Source organism: Lactuca virosa, chromosome 7, assembly GCF_052849685.1.
Source record: "Lactuca virosa cultivar CGN04683 chromosome 7, Lactuca_virosa_CGN04683_v6, whole genome shotgun sequence".
Lineage (NCBI taxonomy): Eukaryota > Viridiplantae > Streptophyta > Magnoliopsida > Asterales > Asteraceae > Lactuca > Lactuca virosa.
In genome coordinates, this window is record NC_136432.1 from 278,716,952 (window position 1) to 278,737,706 (window position 20,755).

General features: G+C 34.0%; 1 protein-coding gene and 1 long non-coding RNA gene across 2 annotated transcripts; one reads left to right on the forward strand and one right to left on the reverse strand.

Moving 5' to 3' along the window:
• Nucleotides 1-5,973: 5,973 nt before the first annotated feature.
• Nucleotides 5,974-17,515, forward strand: LOC145124155 (putative LRR receptor-like serine/threonine-protein kinase At1g56140). Its single transcript, XM_079059391.1, has 23 exons — nucleotides 5,974-6,189; nucleotides 8,601-8,796; nucleotides 8,920-8,991; nucleotides 9,097-9,168; nucleotides 9,292-9,363; nucleotides 9,452-9,523; nucleotides 9,617-9,688; nucleotides 9,782-9,853; nucleotides 9,931-10,002; nucleotides 10,089-10,154; nucleotides 10,238-10,309; nucleotides 10,419-10,490; nucleotides 10,589-10,654; nucleotides 10,738-10,803; nucleotides 10,904-10,992; nucleotides 11,264-11,631; nucleotides 11,749-11,947; nucleotides 12,040-12,216; nucleotides 12,310-12,428; nucleotides 15,318-15,528; nucleotides 15,620-15,851; nucleotides 16,520-16,670; nucleotides 16,781-17,515. Exons 1-23 carry the CDS (start codon nucleotides 6,099-6,101, stop codon nucleotides 17,174-17,176), a joined length of 3,075 nt encoding a protein of 1,024 aa, XP_078915517.1. The 5' UTR covers nucleotides 5,974-6,098; the 3' UTR covers nucleotides 17,177-17,515.
• An 834-nt stretch (nucleotides 17,516-18,349) lies between these two features.
• Nucleotides 18,350-19,128, reverse strand: LOC145124161 (uncharacterized). Its single transcript, XR_013715519.1, has 2 exons — nucleotides 18,868-19,128; nucleotides 18,350-18,726 (listed from the first exon to the last, which is right to left on the reverse strand). It is a non-coding gene; the product is annotated as an uncharacterized LOC145124161 (long non-coding RNA).
• Nucleotides 19,129-20,755: the final 1,627 nt, after the last annotated feature.

Below are 20,755 nucleotides of genomic sequence, written 5' to 3' on the forward strand. Positions count from 1 at the left end.
ATCATACCACGTATCTCTACCATAACAAATGTACCACATATCACAAAATGGGACGGCCTTGGTGCCTTAGACCCATTGGTATGGTGAGGAGACTCACCTCTCGAATGCTGAACTGACAAGCTAAGATCAGATATATCCCACACACTACTCCAACTCAACCGCCTATAATCAGCATATGATTAACTGGTTACAATCCCGAAATAACATAAATACCCTCTAAGTCAACCTTGGTCAACCCTGGTTAAAGTCAAGGTCAACAGTCCATGTTGACCTCAACTTGTCGAGTGCATCCAGCAACTCGTCGAGTTCCTCCCGAGTCCACTCCAATGAATCCCGAGTCAACTCGCCGAGTCACCTTAGTGACCGTCGAGTTCATCAAATGTATAGAAAGCCTAAAGTCCATTCAGAACAAAACCCTAATCCTTCACTGCACTCAATCAACAACTCAAAATGGGCAAACCTTTCCCCGACTCGTCGAGTCAACTAAGGGACTCGACGAGTTCCTTCAGTCACTTTTATGTTCAGCCCTTTTCAATGGGATCTAAGGCCCCAAAATCTAGATCTAAATTATCCTAGTGTAGATACCACGTAAAGTTGCAAACTTTACGTGCATGTAAGGCCCTTCAAGGCCATAACATTGAAAGTGGGCTTCTTACAAGGTTTTTGTGCATGGAAAGGGGCTAAGCTATATAAAGTGAGCAACTTTATGTCATTGGGGACCTAGAGAGGTCCAGATCTGGAACCATATCCTTGTGATAAGTCCAGATCCGAGTTTGACTCCATTTTGCACCAAAATTGGTCATTTACTTCCAAGAAAAGGGATCTAATCAACTAGAGATCAAGGTGACGAGTTTATACCTCAAGATGATGGCCAATACAGAGTAGATGTCGGATCTACTGCTTCTCTCCTTGTTCCTTCCTCTTCAAGCTCTAGAATCCTTCACAAATACCCCAAAATTGCTAACAAAAGCTCTTACTTTCACTCAAGAAGGTACAAGGTCGAATTGGGGTTTTCTCTGGCTAATAGGGTGATAAGGGAGGCCACAAGAGGCAGATTATGTGCTTTAAATAGGATGCAAACCCTAAAAATTAGGGTTTCTCTTTACAGCTCCTACTCGTCGAGTCGGGTCCTTCCGACTCGTCGAGTAGAACCTGAATCTCGCGTCCTCATAATAGTCTCTACTCAACGAGTTGGAGCACCCCAACTCGTCGAGTCCATGCACAAAACCCTAAAAATCATATAAATTAATCAATACTTGGAACAGGTGTTACAACCATATCATCCTCCTCCAAGAACTCCTTCACCCCCTCCTAAATCTCCTCCCCAATCTGATGCTACAAAAAAAGGGGGAGAATAATCAAGAGGGTCCTCAGCCAATGCAAATTCAGGTGGTGACTACATCCCAGCCTGAGATGACTAGAAAGGTTGAAACTGAAGATGATCCTCAAAAGCAGATTGTTATTGCTGATATTCCAAATGCTGATGCTGCAACTGATCAGCCCATTCCAGACATTGGTGACCAATCAGAAACTGATGACTATGAAGGGTTTCTTGATCCTGGTTTCATGCAACAAGCTGCCATTCCTACTGTTCCCTTAAATGTTGTCTATCCTGGTTCTTGTTTTGAGGGGGAGATTTCTCAAGAGGTTCCTCAAGGAACTGATAGTGATATTGACACTGACAATGATCAGCTCAATCCTCAAAAGAGGAAGGCTTCCTTCTCAGCGGGGCTTATGATGCTGAAGCTGGAAGCTCTTTTGCTGCTGTTGGTGATCCTTCAGCATCTCCTCCTAAAAAGAAAAAGCAAACTCATCTTTGATCTAAATAAATTAGCAAAAACGTGGAGTTTACCCATTGAGGAAGTTAGCGAAAGAATGGTAGAATATAATGCTATAGTTCGTCAAAAGAAAGAAGACATAAAAGCAGAACGTCTGTCTACCAAACTTGCTCAAGCTCTTGCCTCCGCTGATAAGAATGCCAATATTCAAAGCGCTGATAGTCAGGTCAAGACAATATTCAATAATAATGTGGATAAACAACACATTTTTTAGACCTGAATGACCGGATTAATAGGAAGAAGTTTGGAGATGTTCTCAATCGCAGGTCAAAGTCTGATCCTATCATCAAAGTGAGATGCACCAAACCGAGGAATGAGTCACTGAAGCTTCACTTGGTTAGAAAGAAAAGAGAATATGAATACACTAAAGTTTTTTATGCTCGTGAGCTAGTAAAATTTGGCTACAACGAGTGGATTCAAATTCAAGGAATTATTGACAAACACAAGAGTGTTCATGCTCATGAAGTGAAGTTGGCAATACAATAGTTGCTCAACAAAGTCAAGAAGCTGAACCTTGTGTCATCCACTGGTCCATCTGGTCCATCAAGACCATCTTCCTCAGGCAGAACAGGTGCAGACAATCCAGAATACCAAGCTTCTCCTTCCTTATGGAACTCGATATATCAACAATGAGTTACCAGCGGGTGTTGATCCAGTCCAGTATATGTTAATCCCAATACCAGAGCATAAGATATTTTATCTTGACAGTTAGAATCATATGTGCTTTCAACGCACTGATGACCTTCCTTTTGCTCCCACTGAACATTTGTTTCATCTTCGCTTGGAATGACTAGGTCACTATAACTAGAAAGAGGATATCGTGTGCTGATATCACTGGAGCTTAGTAGAAGACTGGATGAACTTAAGCTTGATCAATTTAGATGGGTCAAGCCTGGAATTTTGAATGAAGCTGACAAGTTTTATAATGGCTCTTCAAATGATTCTGAAGAAGAAATTTAGTTTTGACATCATTAGATAGGGGGAGATTGTAAGGTCACACCTTATTATCTGATGAGTCAAACACATGACACACTGATAGACCAGCGTCAGCATCTACTGCATCTATAGCGCCGACGTATCAAGCTTACCAACATCAGCTTACAGTTCAGTTATCCAATTGTAATCTTTTGTATATTAGGTATTGATACAGATAACTTTAGAATAGATCACAGATCCACTATCTTTGTGATAAGATCGGTTCTTAGTATAGATTAGGCGTAATCCCTTAAATCAAGGGATATACATGTATAGATTAGTATATATACACCATTAGGGCAAACCCTAATGTTGTGAGTGTGGTGATTGTTGTAATCATGGATTTGTGTCAATCGTCTTTGTGACAAACTCGTCTTCTTGGTGAAGACAAAACTCTTTCTTGGGGAAAGAACAATTTAAAGAACTTTTGTGTTATTTACTTTCTGTTTATTATTTTGCTTAGATTAGTTTTACGTTTGTTATTTATACTTGAAGTGTATCCGATCGATACAAACCTTCAAACGGGGCCCCTACGGGAGTACGGGACGGAAATATCCACTCCCGCCCCCGGTCCTGAAAATAAAACGAGGTTTAATCCCACTTCCGCCCCCGCCTCCAAATTTTTAAAAAATTAATCCCGTACGGAATCGAGGTCCCAAGGGAGCGGTGTCCCACGGAAGTTTTTGACATCCCTACTCCAACTTTGGTCTCGTGTGGGCAGGTGGTTAGAACATGCGATCCCGAACTTTCAAAACATGAACGATATGTTAAGTTGGATTGATAATCAAAGGCCTTTATGCTTTGGAAGGGAGATAATTGATACAGTTTCTACAACGGGATTCTATGGACATATCGGAATAACGTTGTGTTCGGAGGAAATACTTACAAAAAATATATTTTGTTTGATTCGGTGGTCTCGCTTTCGTTTGATTGATTTTGTTATAAAAATAACAAATTTAAGAAAATTATACAGCGTGGTTGTGCAACCCGCTGTTGAACTAGTTTGTTTTTTAGTTGCTTGCCCATGTCAAGCATTTTTTATATATTGTGGTTAAGAAAAAGAAAAAGAAAAAGAAACTCACTATTTAAGTCATTTCAGGTCTCAAGACTCAGCTAAACGGTCTAATGGTAATAAGGTAAAAATATAAAGGATAAACTTGAATCTTATATTTACTGTTATCTAAATATCACGATTTACCTGAAGCAAGTTGAAATTCTTTTCCTACGTCATAGAGTTGTGGCTTACAATTCAACGCATTTGGTCAAATTGAATTTGTGGCTTCAACTTTTGCTCTTTAAACTTTAAACTTTTGACTTTTAGCTCTTGATCTTAATTTTATAGTGATGCAAATAGGGGCTTTTTAATTAATATACAACCAATTTTTGGTAACCATCAAGTGCGGAAGCATGATGGTCCATGGACCTAGGCTTCATTTTCGGCCGAAGGCCACTGGTCCTTAAACATGGATCACTTTTTAAAATAAAAAAAAAAGACCATAAAGTGTTAAATTCTAGTAAGAATAAGATATATATTATATTTAAATATGATTAAGAGTATGCTTTAAAATAACATAAAATATAAAAACTAAAAGTTAAAAGCTTAGGGTAGTATATTTTTTGATTTTTACACATTTTGGCACTGAGTTTTTTTTTTTCGTTCACAATTACCCCGTCAACTTGTTAAACTGTACACATTTAGTCTTTATAACCGACTACTCCAGGTTTATCTGGTAAAAATGACGTTTTTTTGAACACATGTATTCTTCGTTGGTATTCTGTATACAAATAATATACTTGAATAGTATTTTTCATACTAAAGAAACAACAATGATATTTTTTGAATATTTTGAAAACCGAGTAACCTGATGGTTACCTACAATAGTGGGTTCAATGGTATTTGTGTACTAAAAAAAAGACAATGATCTTTTTTATGGAACTTCGTTATCATTTTAAATCATTTTCTCATTTGAAAACACGGAACAATCATTGTGAGTTTCAAAACATATAAATAAATGAATAAATCCAACTTCAATTCATTTCAAAATATTTTTGATGGGTTTAACTTGGAATATTACCGATTAACCCCTCAAACCTTAAAATTGAAATTCTCTTTCGGCTATTGACTATAAAGATGTCAATTTGTGTGGCTTAGTGTTGGTATCATTTGGTCAACTAATTTGTAACTTCAACTTTTTCCCTCTAAACTTTTGTCATTGGCTCTTTTAATCAAGTTTTATTAGTGAATAGTAATGCATATAGGCGTTTTAGTCAATATACATCAAAATTTTGGTACCTCTCAAGTGCGGAGGCATGACGGCCTGACAGGTCAATGGACCACGGCTTCCTATTTAACCAAGTTGGATTATTTTTACTGAAATATTTAAATTAAAAACTATTTCATATATAAAAGTTCTAATTATTACATCTCTACATTAAATACGAAACTTATAAAAACAAATAAGCAATTTTAAACAACTTAAATTCTTAATAATCGGGTTTTGTGTCGTTTTAATATTCACCTAATTTTATTTATAATTATCTATCTACGGGTCAAATAATTAAAATTTTAAGTAATTAAAAGGATAGTAAAAAGGTTGCTAGGATTATTTTTTCCAGTAATTTAAAAATAATTAAAATTTATCAAATCTATAAAAAAAGTAAAAACCGTCTCATGCACCATTGGATATTGCAACTGAACAATTGGTTATCAGATTCTCTTTATTACATATTATATTATATAACCATTTCAAAAAGCATTTCGGAACATGTTCTATACTATTTTGGTTATCAGATTCTGTTTATTACATATCATATAACCATTTCAAAATGCACTTCGGAACATGTTCTATACTATTTTTAGACACTTTTAGATATATTTTTAGGAAAAATATAAATATATAACACATAAACTTATGATATAAAATTTAAATATAAATTATAGCTCTTTATTCTTTATTTACTAGTTAATTTATTAAATAATTATAATTATAAAACTGTTAGCTAGAATCATCGAATTGATTATAACAGCTTCAAATAACAATAATTTATATCTTAGAGTTATATTATAAACATTATCTTTTTGTAAACTTTTATCACAAAACAATGATAATAATTATTAAAATAGTGGAGAGTTTTATATAATGAGATGTGACAACTCTCAACTTGGAAGAAGAAAAGTCTGCTTCCACTGTATACATCGTATATATATGATGTGAATTCATGATATTGTGAACGGAAACAACGACGGCCGGAGGCGGTGGCAGCAGAGGCAACAGGATTTGAACGATGACATCACGGTTGTGGTTATGCGTGTGCTTTTGCTTGACGATAACTGTCGCCATAACTCGAGCTCAAAACATCACCGATCCAGCTGAAGGTATTACGTCATCCTCTGTGTGTTTTCTTTTATGCTCTCATTCTCCATGCGATTAAGTTATGATCTCCGATTCTGCATGGCTGCTTCTCATTTCTGCTGTGTGTGTGTTTGTTGGTGAGAGAGAAATTCGTTCTCTTCTTTATTCAGATTTTGATTTAAGGTTACGTGTTCATTGAATTCAAAGATATTATTGATTAGATGCCCTAACAAATCCAGCTTTAATTCGATTATTCGAACTGAAATTTGATTACAATTCTTATGTATCTTTCACGACCTTATGCCATAATAGATGTTAATGTATATGTAAAGCTTATATCGAGTTATTCGAGCCTCAATTCAACTTGAAATTGTTAGTTTTAAGCATATTATTGATTTAACAGAACATGATTTTTGATTAATACTTATGCGCTATTCAATTCTCGAATCAAGTTCGGTCATAATAGCATCAGGTCATGAATCGAGCTACTATTGATTTTAATTTTGTTAAGGAAAGTTTTCTCAGGAACCATTGTATTATGCATATATATATAAAAATACTATTAGTTATATTTTAATTTATAAAATTGGTTGAGTAAAATAAAAAATGATTTAGATAAAAAAAAACATTAATGAATACAGTATTATAAATTATTTATTTCAACGGAACCCACTCCATTTATTTTGGCCAAGCCCACCGGCTGTACTAATTCTACTGTCGCAAACTTTTGTAGATTATAACGTTTGGAAGCTTGTGTTGTACATTTTTGAATTATCTTCTATGATTTTTTTTTCCTAGATTAAAATCATGTGTTACAATTATTATAAATTTCTGACGTCATTTGTATCCCCAATTCTACATGTGGGGTGGGGTGGGGTGGGGTGGGATTAAGAGTTTATGGCTTGTGACATGTGAGTTGTGTCGATGCAACTTGTACAAAATGGATGTAAGTTGGATAATATAAATGGTGTTAAAAATGGCGCATTTGACTATTTCAAAAAACATAATTGAACAGTAAAAAAAAAAGAATACAAATTTCACATAAGCTCACACATTTTTAGTCTGTTACTTGAAAAGGCATTACCAAAACCATGGTAAACTTTTTTTTATTTTTATTTTTATTTTTATTTACCTATTAAATTACAATAATTTTTAACCAACATAGGGTATATATTATTGACTATTTTGGATTGTTTTCAGCTATTTTGGAGTGGTCTAGTTGTTGTTTGTTAGGGGACTATTTTGGGCTAGTCTTTTTTGACAAGACTAATTACATCCATGTAACATTTGTAAAATGCAACTGTTTAGTAGGTAAATAATGACAAAAAATAAATAATTCAAATTACCAATAGTTTTTCTGCAAAAAATATTATAATGATTTTCTGCAAAATATATTAAAAATTATTTTTAGGTAAATATTGAAAATGTAAAAACTTTTCTAATATATATCTTGAAATAATCCACAATAGATAAGATAGAACATATTGGGTAATTCTTTGAGTAAATTACACGAGTGGTCCCTATACTTTAGGACAATTTGCATGTTTGGTTTCTAACTTATTTGTTTAGTTTAGAAGGTCCCTACTGTTTGTTTTTCTTACGCGTTTGGTCTCTGTCTTACCTAAAAAAACTATTTTGCCATTGATTTTTTAATTTATTTAAATAAACACACCCCCAACCGTACCCCTCACCTTACCTTACCTACCCCACCATTTTTTCCTATTTAAATAATAGCTTTTTTAGATAAGCCATGGACCAAGTGCGTAACAAAAACAAACAGTAGGGACCAAACGCATAACAAAAACAAACAGGAGGGATTTTCCGAGTTAAAAAAATAAGTTAGAGACTAAACACGTAAATTATCCCAAACCATAGGGACAATTCATGTAATTTACTCTAGTTCTTTAATTTTTTTGAACATTAACCTCAAGTTAAAGGATTAGATGATTTATAATTTTATTAATGACAATAACAAACACTTATAGAAGTTAATTGAAATTCATTATTTTCTAAATCTTAATTATTTTAGTTTTTATATAACCTATCGTGAAAACTCTTTATAAATAAATTCAAAACCTTAATTGGCATTGGGAATTTGTTAGGAGGAGAAAAAGGATAAATATCAAAATATGGGGGCTTTTCATATTTAACTAAAAGTAAAGGGTTATATTTGGCAATTTGTGAAACAAGTATCCACCGACTTTTATGTCATCATATTCCGTTCTCTTTTTCCCGCTTGAACGAGCAAATGCTGGTGGTTTATACGAAAAACTGAGATTGTGGCCATTAGGTTTGAAAATGAAGATCAAAATCAAGATCACGACTGTGTCACTGTTGAATTAAGTTGTCGATTTTGTTAATTGAAGAATTTGATTACTAGTACCATAGTTATGATCTCGATGTTGAATGAAACTGAAGAAAACTGGTGTTTCAGCGAGAGTTATAAATGCAATGTTCAGCCAATGGGGAATAGCAGAAAGTGCAGTAACAGCGATGGGATGGAACATAAGCGGAGAATTATGCAGCGGCGCTGCCGTTGACACCACCGACTTCGATTCCCAGGGTTACAATCCCGCCATCAAATGCAACTGTAATATCCCGAATGCTACTGCTTGCCACATCACCCGACTGTAAGTGCTTCTGTCATGTTTGAATGAACTTTAGAGCATCTGTCTTTTGGCCACTTCAATTGTTACTTATTATATGCATTCTGTTTATCTTTTAACAATCATCATTTCCCCGTAATTCATCAGAAAAGTTTATGCAATGGACGCTGTGGGCCCGATCCCCGAAGGACTCTGGACTTTGAGATACCTTACAAATCTGTATGTATTCTGCTATTTCTTCACTTATATGCTTTACTCTTAACTTTCTTGAGTAATACTTTTCCCGTCTTGTATTTCTACTAAATAATCAATTATTTGCTACAGTAATTTGGCACAGAACTACTTGACAGGTCCTTTGTCACCTTCCATTGGCAATCTAACTCGTATGCAGTACATGTAAGCCATCCATTTTATGATAATTTAAACTCAAATGACCATTTTGACCTCTACATTTGTAAGAATACATCTGAGATTTCAGATTTATAAGTTATATATTGATGATTCGAAACTTTTTTATAGGACTATCGGTATCAATGCTTTATCAGGGCAGGTTCCACCAGAGCTAGGGCAGCTTACTGATCTTAGATCACTGTATATTTCTTCCTATTTTGTTTGTATTTCTTCTGTTTAATTTTTTTTTTGTTTACAATATTCTATATATATACTTTTTATGTTGCAGGGGATTTGGCACAAATAATTTTAATGGTTCTCTGCCATCGGAACTTGGAAATTTAAGATTATTAGAACAAATGTAAGAACATTGATGATTATGAATTTATGATATGTAACGAGTTCCATTGATTAAATAATCTAATATCATCTTCATGTATGTTCATTTTGTCAGTTACATTGATAGTGCTGGAGTTGGTGGTGAAATTCCTCCTTCATTTGCCAATTTACCGAACATGCAAACAGTGTAAGCGCATATATCTTTAATGATATTTCAAAGTTGTACTTCATCCATCTTATAATAATTTTGACACTTTTCTTTTTGATAATGAATTCACAGATGGGCTTCTGATAATAATTTCACAGGCAGAATACCAAGCTTTATAGGAAATTGGTCACAGTTACGATCCTTGTAAGCAAGCATTTAGATTATTTACATGCTTTTCACTATGAACTTTTTAATATAATTTATGTTTGATGTTCTCGTAGGAGGTTTGAGGGGAATTCTTTTGAAGGTTCAATACCACCTTCATTTTCTAATCTGACCCTTTTACAGGAGCTGTAAGCCTTTATTTTATTTATAATTGATTATTATACTTTGCAAGTTGCTATTTTGATCTCTTAATTTGTTTTCTATATTGTTACAGGAGGATAAGTGGTTTATCTAATGGAACTCTGGATTTCATTAGGGATTTGAAGTCCCTCAATGTTCTGTGAGTATATATATTTGATCTTTCTTAAGTAAATATATTGATTTTTCTGAAGATAAAATATAATGAGAGGGCAATTCTTGCAGAATGTTGAGGAATAACAGAATTTCTGGCTCTATTCCATCTGACATAGGAGAATATGTAAACTTGACACAACTGTAAGTAGTCTGAATTGAAACTGAATTATCTGATTATAATGATTTACTTTCGTAATATGAATATATAAACTAATAAAGAAAATCTCTCCAATTGGGTGTCTACTTTCAGGGATTTGAGTTTTAACAATTTGAGTGGGCCTATTCCATCAGGGTTGTTCAACTTGAGCCAATTGTCCTTCTTGTAATACACATTTTCTCCTTCTATTATAAATAATATTTTGCCTACAATTTGGTCAATAAGTGTAGATATTGACCAAATTTACATGTCATCATTTTTAGGTTTCTTGGAAACAATAGTTTAACTGGCACTCTTCCCGATGAAAAGAGCAGAACTCTCAGCAATATGTAAGTGATTGTAGGCTAGTTAGTTAAGAAAAAAATGTTTTTTTATTTCTTAATAATTTTCCATAACAATATTCTGTTCTCAGTGATTTGTCATACAATGAACTATCTGGGGCACTTCCTTCTTGGGCCAATAACCAAACTTTACAAGTGTACGTGCTTTTAAATTCTGATTTGCGTTTTTTCATTCAAAGTTATTTTCCATCATGGTGTTTAAAGCTAATATCACATTTCTAATGTGTGTACATGCAGTAACATAGTTGTGAACAACTTCACTTTAAACAATTCAGCATTGAATTGTCTCCAAAGTGGTTTCCCTTGTAACCGTGGATCACCAATATGTAAGCAAAAAACATCAACTTTCTCTTTGTTATTAATTACATTTTTGGTCCCTATTCGAGGTTTTTGGTCCCACTATATTTTTGGGACAAAAACTGCAAAAATTAGTTATAGTCAGGTAACAGAAACCTTACAAGAACCTGAAGTAAGGACCAAATTGTAAGAGAAAACTTTTTGGGACCAAAGTTGCAAAAATCAACTATACTCAGGTACCAATAATGTAATTTAATATAATTTGATTTGTGTTACCACCCTTTTGATGTTGGTTTACAGATAGTGACTTTGGAATCAATTGTGGTGGCCCACAAATTACATCCTCAAGTCAGTTAGTCCATGAGCAAGACAACGAACAACTGGGGCCCGCAACATACTATTTGACTCCCGAGAGGAGGTGGGGTGTCAGCAATGTGGGAAGAAGAGACAATCCGAGATACACAGCCTCCACTCAACGCCAATTCACAAACACTTTAGATTCAGAACTTTTCCAAACAGCAAGACTCTCTGCTGGATCTTTAAGATATTATGGTTTAGGGCTTGAAAATGGTAACTACACTGTAAATCTCCGGTTTGCAGAACTTGCAATAGAAGATGGTTCCACTTGGAGAAGCCTTGGAAGGCGTGTATTTGACATTTATGTCCAGGTCTGTCATCTGTGTTAAATACTAATAGCATTCTTAGGCGCTGTTTCTTTTTGATTTAATGAACTTAATGGTCAACCTTGGTACATGGGTGGTGAAAATTTGTTTATTTTTTTTCAGGGAAACCGGGTTTTTCAAGATTTTAATATTAAAAGGGAAGCAGGGGGGGCTTCATTTAGTCCTGTTTCAAAGGAAGTGACAGTTGAGGTTTTAAATAACTACCTTGAGATTCATCTATTATGGACCGGAAAAGGGACTTGTTGTGTACCTACTCAAGGAGATTTTGGACCTCTTATCTCAGCAATCAGTGCTACACCAAGTAAAATTCTTTCATGAAATTGTTTTTTCTTAACTTTTTGCTCTTGATTGACAAAATGACAAGACAACCCCCTTTACTTGTTTTTTTTACAGATTTCGTCCCTACTGTGAGCAACAATCCACCTTCCAACAAGAAGAAGAATAATACCGGTTTGATTGTGGCGGGGATTTTGGTTCCGATTGTAGTTGTGAGCTTTTTGGTGTTATTAGCCCTCTATATTCTTCGTCAGCGAAGGAAAAAGAAGAATAATGATGACAATTATGATGAAGGTGATTTTCTTGAATCTTTCTTTATGACATAGATGAATAATGTTTTCCATTGTTTTTCCTTTGAGCTTCTTTATAACATTTGCTAATTTGCAGAGTTTTTGGGAATTGACACGAAGCCTTATACTTTTGGTTATGGAGACTTGAGAGATGCAACAGATGATTTTAGTCCTGCAAATAAGCTAGGGGAGGGTGGTTTTGGACCTGTTTACAAGGTAATTTATACTCTTTTTTATCAAAAATTTAATTTTTGGTTTTTAAACTCGAATGGAATGGAATGACAAAAGAATAGAACAGACAGGGTAATGGAATGAGAGTGATTACATTCCATGCTCATGTTTGGTTGGCTTGCATGAATCGAATGAATTTTCTTATGATTTTTTTTATATTGTGTGTAAGAGTAAATTACACGAATCGTCCCTTGTCCAGGTCACAAAAAGCACATAGGTCACAAAAAGCACATGAATGATTACCTTTTGAACAGTTATCACACAATAATCATCAGCTTTGCAACAATGATTTTGCAAAATTGCTTTATGAACGGCCCAATAGAATTTTGCAAAGAAAACAAAAATCAAAGGTTTTTGTAAGGGTTACCATTTATAAAGCGATTTCAAAAACTATATTGCAAAGGGCATTTTGGTAGATATATGGTTATTTTGTGGTAAGTATTCAAAAAGTGGTCATTTGGTGACAAGACACCACCCATTTTGGTCATTTTGTAATTATCCATATTCTAATTAGAGTAAATTACATGAATGGTCCTTATGGTTTGCGGTAATTTGCATGTTTGGTCCCTAACTTATTTTTTTAACTTGGAAGGTCCCTATAGTTTGTTTTTGTTGCACGCTTGGTCCCTGTCTTACATAAAAAGACTATTTTGCCCTTGATTTTTTAATTTATTTAAATAAGGTGGGGTAGGTAAGGTAAGGTGAGGTGGAAGTGGGGTTGGGGGTGTGTTTATTTAAATAAATTAAAAAATCAATGGCAAAATAGTCTTTTTATGTAAGACAGGGACCAAGTGCGCAACAAAAACAAACAATAGGGACCTTCCAAGCTAAAAAAATAAGTTAGGGACCAAACGTGCAAATTACCCCAAACCATAGGGACCATTCGTGTAATTGCAAATAAAATGACTATTTTTGATCCTTGTACATAAGCTTAGATAATTGCAATTTTGGTCCCAAAAGTATAGTCACTTTATTTGGAACAGGGACTAACACGTTAGAAAAACCTAAAATAAGGATCAAAATTGCATATGTATTTTTTGGGACCCAAAATCCCAAGGATCAGCGATAGTCAGGGACCAAAAATGTAATTTACTTTTGTAATTGTAATTATTGAACTTTTATGTAAAAAATTTAAACATAGAACAAATTACACGAATGGTCCTTTAGGTTTTGTTTTTTTCCCTAAAGTAGTCCTTACGAAACTTTTTTCCCTTAGATGGTACCTACGGAGCAAACCTTGCACACAAAAGGCCCTTGTGACTAACTTTGTTAACAGATTCTGTTAAGTTTTGTTAAATGACAAAAATACCCTTTGTTTTATGCATAGAGATGGTCCTCTCTCTCTCACACACAATCCTCCACCATCATCTTCTTGCTCTCATCCTTTCTTCTTTCACACACAAAAAAATACTGACCCACCACCGTCGGCCACCACTCTCCACCACCACCACCACCATTTATTCTATCTCTACCTCTTTCTTATCTCTCATACGTACACACCAAAGAAAACAAAAGTACAAAAAAAAACTTTAAATCCAGAAATCAACATCAAGCCACATTCAACATAAAAAAACTTTGGATCTGAAGTTGTGATGTGCCGCCGGTGGTGCTCTTCGATTCCCTATTTTTCAAATTTCAAAGTTGGAAAGTCATTAAGAGCACATCGATTTTGAATTTGAAAAGCACAACAACAGCTCAAATTAAAATTTCAAGAACAAAAACGAGCTAGAAAAATTACCAGCCAGTGACGAGTAGCAAAACAGATGTCCAATCTGCTAATCGCCCATCTAACCTTATACCACGGTGTTCTTCCATCACCAAGACCTCCAAACCTCACAAAGAAACAGAACACATCATCACAAGGGTAGCCCCAAGAAACACGCCTTGCGACTGCGTGTACTTTTTGATTGAATCAAATGACAAGATGGTCTCTGGGAAATTGATCGAATAATCAACTCCGGTACCCACTAAGAACTCGTCGGCGTCGGAGATGGTGAAAGGGGAGCATATGTTGGCGGTGGCGTTGTACAAGTACCCCGGATTACAAGCCCATAAAGAGGAGTTGAAACGGAAGGAATTAGTGCTTGGGCACTGCATTTTTACAAGATTTGGCTCTGGGTTTCAGTGGTTATGTATGGACAGAATTGGGGTTTGGGTTTTTGTATTTTGCTGGAGATCTTGGAGAACATTGGGTTTGTTTGTGTAGGTGAAAAAGAGAAGTTTATGTGTGTGTGGGTTCTTTCTGGAGAGAGAGAGAGAGAGAGAGAGAGAGAGAGAGAGAGAGAGAGAGAGAGAGAGAGAGAAGAGAGAGAGAGAGAGAGAGAGACCATCTGTGTGCATAAAACAAAGGGTATTTTTGTCATTTAACAAAACTTAACAGAATCTGTTAACAAAGTTAGTCACAAGGGCCTTTCGTGTGCAAGGTTTGCTCCGTAGGTACCATCTAAGGGAAAAAAAGTTTTGTAAGGACTACTTTAGGGAAAAAAACAAAACCTTAAGGACCATTCATGTAATTTGTTCTTAAACATAATTAAAGCTTATAAAAAAACTCCCAGTAAGCTACAATAAGTTATTTCTAAAAATAAAGGTATAATATAATTAAAAATAAAACAAAATTTAAAAAATATTTATTTTATTAAAGTAAGGATTATATTGCAATTCTTCTTTCCGGTCCATGATGGAATGGAAAAAAAAAAAAACTCTATCTAGGGAATGGAAGGAATCACATTCACATATATCCACATTCCTTCAAAACTGGTTCATTCCATTCATTCACACAAAACATAGAGGTCTTTTTCATTCCAATGGAGTGAATGATTTCACCATTTCAAACAAGCAAACACTAGCTTAAAAAATCTCTTTGATGATAAACAGGGAACACTTGATGATGGAAGGGTAATAGCTGTGAAACAACTATCCATAGCCTCACACCAAGGCAAGTCCCAATTTGTAGCAGAAATTGCCACAATATCCGCAGTCCAACACCGTAACCTCGTGAAACTCTACGGATGCTGCATCGATGGAGAGAAACGTCTTCTTGTCTACGAGTATCTTGAAAACAAGAGTCTCGATCAAGCATTATTTGGTATAAAAAGTTACATATTTTTAGACATCAATTATAAAGTACTAAAGTTTAATTAATGCTGTAATGTTACATTTTTTGGTCTATGATGTAGGAAGGAAAAAATTGTCACTTACATGGTCTACCCGTTTTGAAATATGCATGGGGTTAGCACGCGGTCTCTCGTATCTCCATGAGGAATCACGCATACGAATCATACATCGAGATGTGAAATCTAGCAATGTATTACTTGATTCCGATCTGATCCCTAAGATATCAGATTTTGGTTTGGCCAAACTTTATGATGACAAGAAAACACATATGAGTACTCGTGTTGCAGGCACAATGTAAGATTAATTAGTCGACATTATTTAATTTATTCTATTTTGAAAAAGAGTAAATGACATTTTTTTTTATCCTTGAATATGGATGATTTTTTCTGCTTTAGTCCTTATTTGAGGTTTTTGTAACATTTTTGGTCCATGTTCTTTTGAGACCAAAATTGCAAAAATCAGCTATACTCACAGACCAATTATGTAAACTAACCGACTTTTTGAAAATTACATTTTTGGTTCCTGAGTGTACTTGCTGATTTTTGCAATTTTAGTCCCCAAAAGTTTTCTCTTGTGGTTTTAGTCCTTATTTGAGATTCTTGTAACGTTTTTGGTCCCTGTTCCAAGTAAAATGGCTACTGGTCCCCAATTATAACATATTTTTGCAATTTTGGTCCTAAAGTTACAGTTATTTTACTTGAAACAGGGACCAAAAAAGTTATAAAACTAAAGTTTAAAAATCAGCTAGAACCAGGGACCAAAAATGTAATTTACGCACGACTATATTTTAAGGATCACATTCGCAAAATTTAACTTTTCTTGGGAACAATAAATAGTCATTTTACTTGAATCACAACAACCTCAAATAAGGACCACAATTCCCAAAAAGTACCAAAATTGCAAAAGTGAGCTAGTCTTTAAAAAATGATAAGTCGACTAAGTCTTATTGATTTAATATGTAGTGGGTATCTGGCGCCAGAGTATGCAATGCGTGGACACCTCACGGAAAAGGCCGATGTGTTTGGGTTTGGAGTTGTGGCTTTAGAGATTGTCAGCGGAAGGCCCAATTCTGATTCAAGTTTGGATGATGAGAGAATATATCTTCTTGAATGGGTATGTTTCATCATCATCATCATCTTCTTCTTCTTCTTGAATTTAATAAAAAGGGTTAATGTCATAAAATCCCAACCAACTATTGAGTGTTAACTTTGGTATGATTTCAGGCATGGAACCTACATGAAGCGAACCGTGAACTCGAGTTAGTGGATGAAGAACTGTCTGAATTTGATGAAAACGAAGTGAAAAGAGTAATAAGAGTTGCCCTTTTATGCACACAAACGTCACCCACATATCGACCATCAATGTCGCGTGTGGTGGCCATGATTTCGGGTGATGTTGAATCAAGCGGTGAAATTACTCGGCCTGAGTACTTGACCGGTTTCAAATTTAATGATGCTACAACTTTTAAGAGTGCGGTTCCAACTTCAACTTCAACTACAACTACGGGTACTAGTGATGGTGTGGCAAGTACGAGTAACTCGACTGTTTCACCATCACTGCTTTCGCCAAATGATGTTTCCCGACCCATGCTTCATGATATTATCGGAGAAGGTAGGTGATTGTGATGTAATTACCTAAATGCCCTTCATGGTAAATATAAATATGTAAAGTGCTGTGATTTAGACTTTAACTAGTGGATGGCCCGTCGGTTTGTTAATCCTGTATTTTCGACACCATTTCTATAATATTCCATTACACGGGGACCATTTCTATAAGTTATGTGAAACACATGGACCATTTTTATAAATTTTCTATTAGGTAGGGACCATTTTTGTAATTTTGTGAAACACTGGGAGCATTTATGTTATTTTGCTATTAGGCAGGGACCATTTATGTAATTTTATGAAACACATTGACCATTTCTGTATTTCTACTATTGGAAGGGATAATTTATGTAATTTTGTGAAACACAAGGACCATTTCTATGATTCAGCTATTGGAAAGTGACCATTTCTATATTTTTGTGAAACTCAAAGAACATTTCTGCAATTTTTTGAAACATAAGGATGTCAAATACATGTAGATTGCTATTGGTATCATTCGGTCAGTTAGTTTGTATCTTCAACTTTTCCCCTACAAAGTTTTTGCATCGGTTCTTTAATCACATTTTAGTACTATTATAGTAAATGATTGTAGGAGTGTCTTAGTCAACATACAATTAAGCTTTGCAAAACCATTTTACAAAAACAAATTATTATGGAAAACCATGTTATTAGAACATTTTATTAAAAATTTATTAAATTTTTTTTTTCTTACGAAAGCATTAAATTTGAAAGTACGATACTATAATTGGGTGGCTACTTTCAAAGTATACTCATTTTTACTATTCTTTTATTCGACCTTAATAACAGTGCACTAACTTTTAGATAAATGTTAGACAGTCTAATTAGAAGTCTAATGAACAAAAAAATTATAAATGAAAGAAAATATATGATATTTTATAAAAATAAGAATTGAGTGTGAGGTGGACGACCACACATGTTTCTAAAACAACAATTTTCTATGCATGAAGTAGTGAATCTACATGAGGAATAGGTGTTTTTTTAACAGCAAAACATCATTAAATAAGAAGGCAGGGAGCTGGAAAAACAAACAAGAGATTACAAAGGCAGCAACTGTGAAGAGAAGCAAATCGTCCACAGTGTAAAAATCACCAACAGCTAGAAGAAAGCAAGTGCAAACTATGAAATGCACCCTATGAACTATTAAGTAGTATCCGTGAAGATTAACAATAACCACAAGGGCAAAACCTTCCAGGTCAAAAAAGATCACCAACAAGGGAAGAGAGTAGTCAGAACACCAAAGCTCAAAATAAAAACCCAGTACACCTACCAGGAGAGAAAACCATTACATTCAGCCACATCTAAGAGGAGAGCCCCAAATGAACAATGGAACAGACCACATGAGAATAGAAGCTAACATAACCCCCAAAACACCAAAATCTCCTACAGTAAAAGTAAAAAACAGAGGATATGATGTCTTTTTCATACAAACTACATACCTACTTAACTACATGAAACTATAGAAAGTGAACTACACTCATCACTCTTCATTTACATTCTGCATGCATCACCTCCCTATGCCTCAATAGATCTTCCTTTCTTTTGTTCTGTCAAATATGTTCACATTAAATAATCATAAAAGGCAGTTTTAACATATAAAATAAAACAAAGTAAAACTAAAATATCAAACCAACACACAAAAATTAAGATATAATTCTATCTCAATTAAAAACATCAAAATTACTAACATTTTAATTTTCCTTTGCATCCACTCAACCGAACACTGACATCTTCCAATTTGTGGAAGATTTGAAAGTTTTTGTCAAACGCAAACTTTAATTCTTATCCAGCCACTTCTTTGGGTGAAGGTATGCAACCACATACTTTTTTTTTGCCGACAATTGCTTTCAACTTTATCGGCTTCTTTATTATTTTGTCTGTTTTTTCAAGAATAAACTCCGTAAAAGCAACAAATTCGCCTTGGCGAACCTCAAAATCAAATGGTTGAAGGCCTTTAACCTCAATTTCTGAATCATATATATATATATATATATATATATATATATATATATATATATATATATATATATATATATATATATATATATATATATATATAAAGAGAGAGAGAGTTAGGTTCAAATGTTTCTACTATCTATTGTGTGCATGTAAGATTGATTCTGTACCAATCATTTTAGTTATTTTAAGAAAGTACGTAATTAATGCATATTAAATACTGAAGATTTAATTAATACTTATTATATCTTCAACATGTAATATTGGTTCTCCAAAGAATCAATTTTTTTTTAAAATTTTAGAGCTTATTGTTTATCGAAAAAAACTAAATATTTCTAAATTAATAACTTCATATTGTGAATGCTAAAAAATAAATTATATATTTTTCGAGTTCACCGTGTGAATTCAGAACACTGTGAATTTGACGATTTTTTTTATCGAATTTGATATCATTGGAAAAAGGATAAAAAGTTATGAATTTCTATGTTTTTAGCTTTTTTTTTATTATAAAAAACAAGCTCTAAATGTTGAAAAAAAGATTGGTTCCTTGGTTCCTTGATTAATTATGGTTCTCTATTGAACCTCACCATATATATATATATATATATATATATATATATATATATATATATATATATATATGTGTGTGTGTGTGTGTGTGTGCGCGTGCCAGAATTCCAGAGTCTATATACATAAACACCCTATAAGCCCAAATACTAGAGAGTCTTATATATTAAACATCCAATATCCATATGAAAACATAAACAAAAAAGCATGTGACGGGAATAGAAGAGAACGATGAATATCATTAAGTTAAAATGAAAGTGAAGATTTGCGTTATCAAAAACAAAAGAAGCCAAAATTTCCATCGAAAAAAAAAGCCTAACAACATAAATGAAAAGGAAATCGGAAAAAAAGAAACCTAACGACATAAAAGAAAAGGAAGACAGAAATAGAGGTTGTAGACAAGATTCGTTACCAAAATACCTGCTTGTTATGCTTGTTAGAGGGGATGGGAGCAAGAGAGACGCAGAGAGAATCGATAGAGAAAAGTTCTGAAATCTTTGATTCTGGTCTAAACCCTAAGAGCACTCCTATTGCATGCATAATGTAAAATTAGTTAGTCGAAATTATTTAGTTTATTCTATTTGAAAAAGAGTAAACCAATAAAATTACATTTTTGATCCTTGACTATAGCTGATTTTTTTCAGTTTTGGTCGTTATTAGAGGTTTTTGTAACATTTTTTATTCTTGTTCTTTTGGGACCAAAATATGAAATTGTAACAACATATACGAAATGTTTGGTTCTGTCAAATAAAGTGAACTACATGCATCACTCTTCATTTACTTTATGCATGCATGGCCTCCTTATGCCTCAAAAGATCTTCCTTTCTTTTGTTCTGTCAAATATGTTCACATTAAATAATCATAAAAAGCAGTTTTAACATATAAAATAAAAACAAGTAAAACTAAAATATCAAACCAACACACAAAAATTAAGATATAGATAAAGCATCAAAACTAACCTTTTTCATTTTCTACTTTGAATCTAGATAACCGAACACTGACATTTTCCAATTTGTGGAAGATTTGAAAGTTTTGGTCAAACGCAAACTTTAA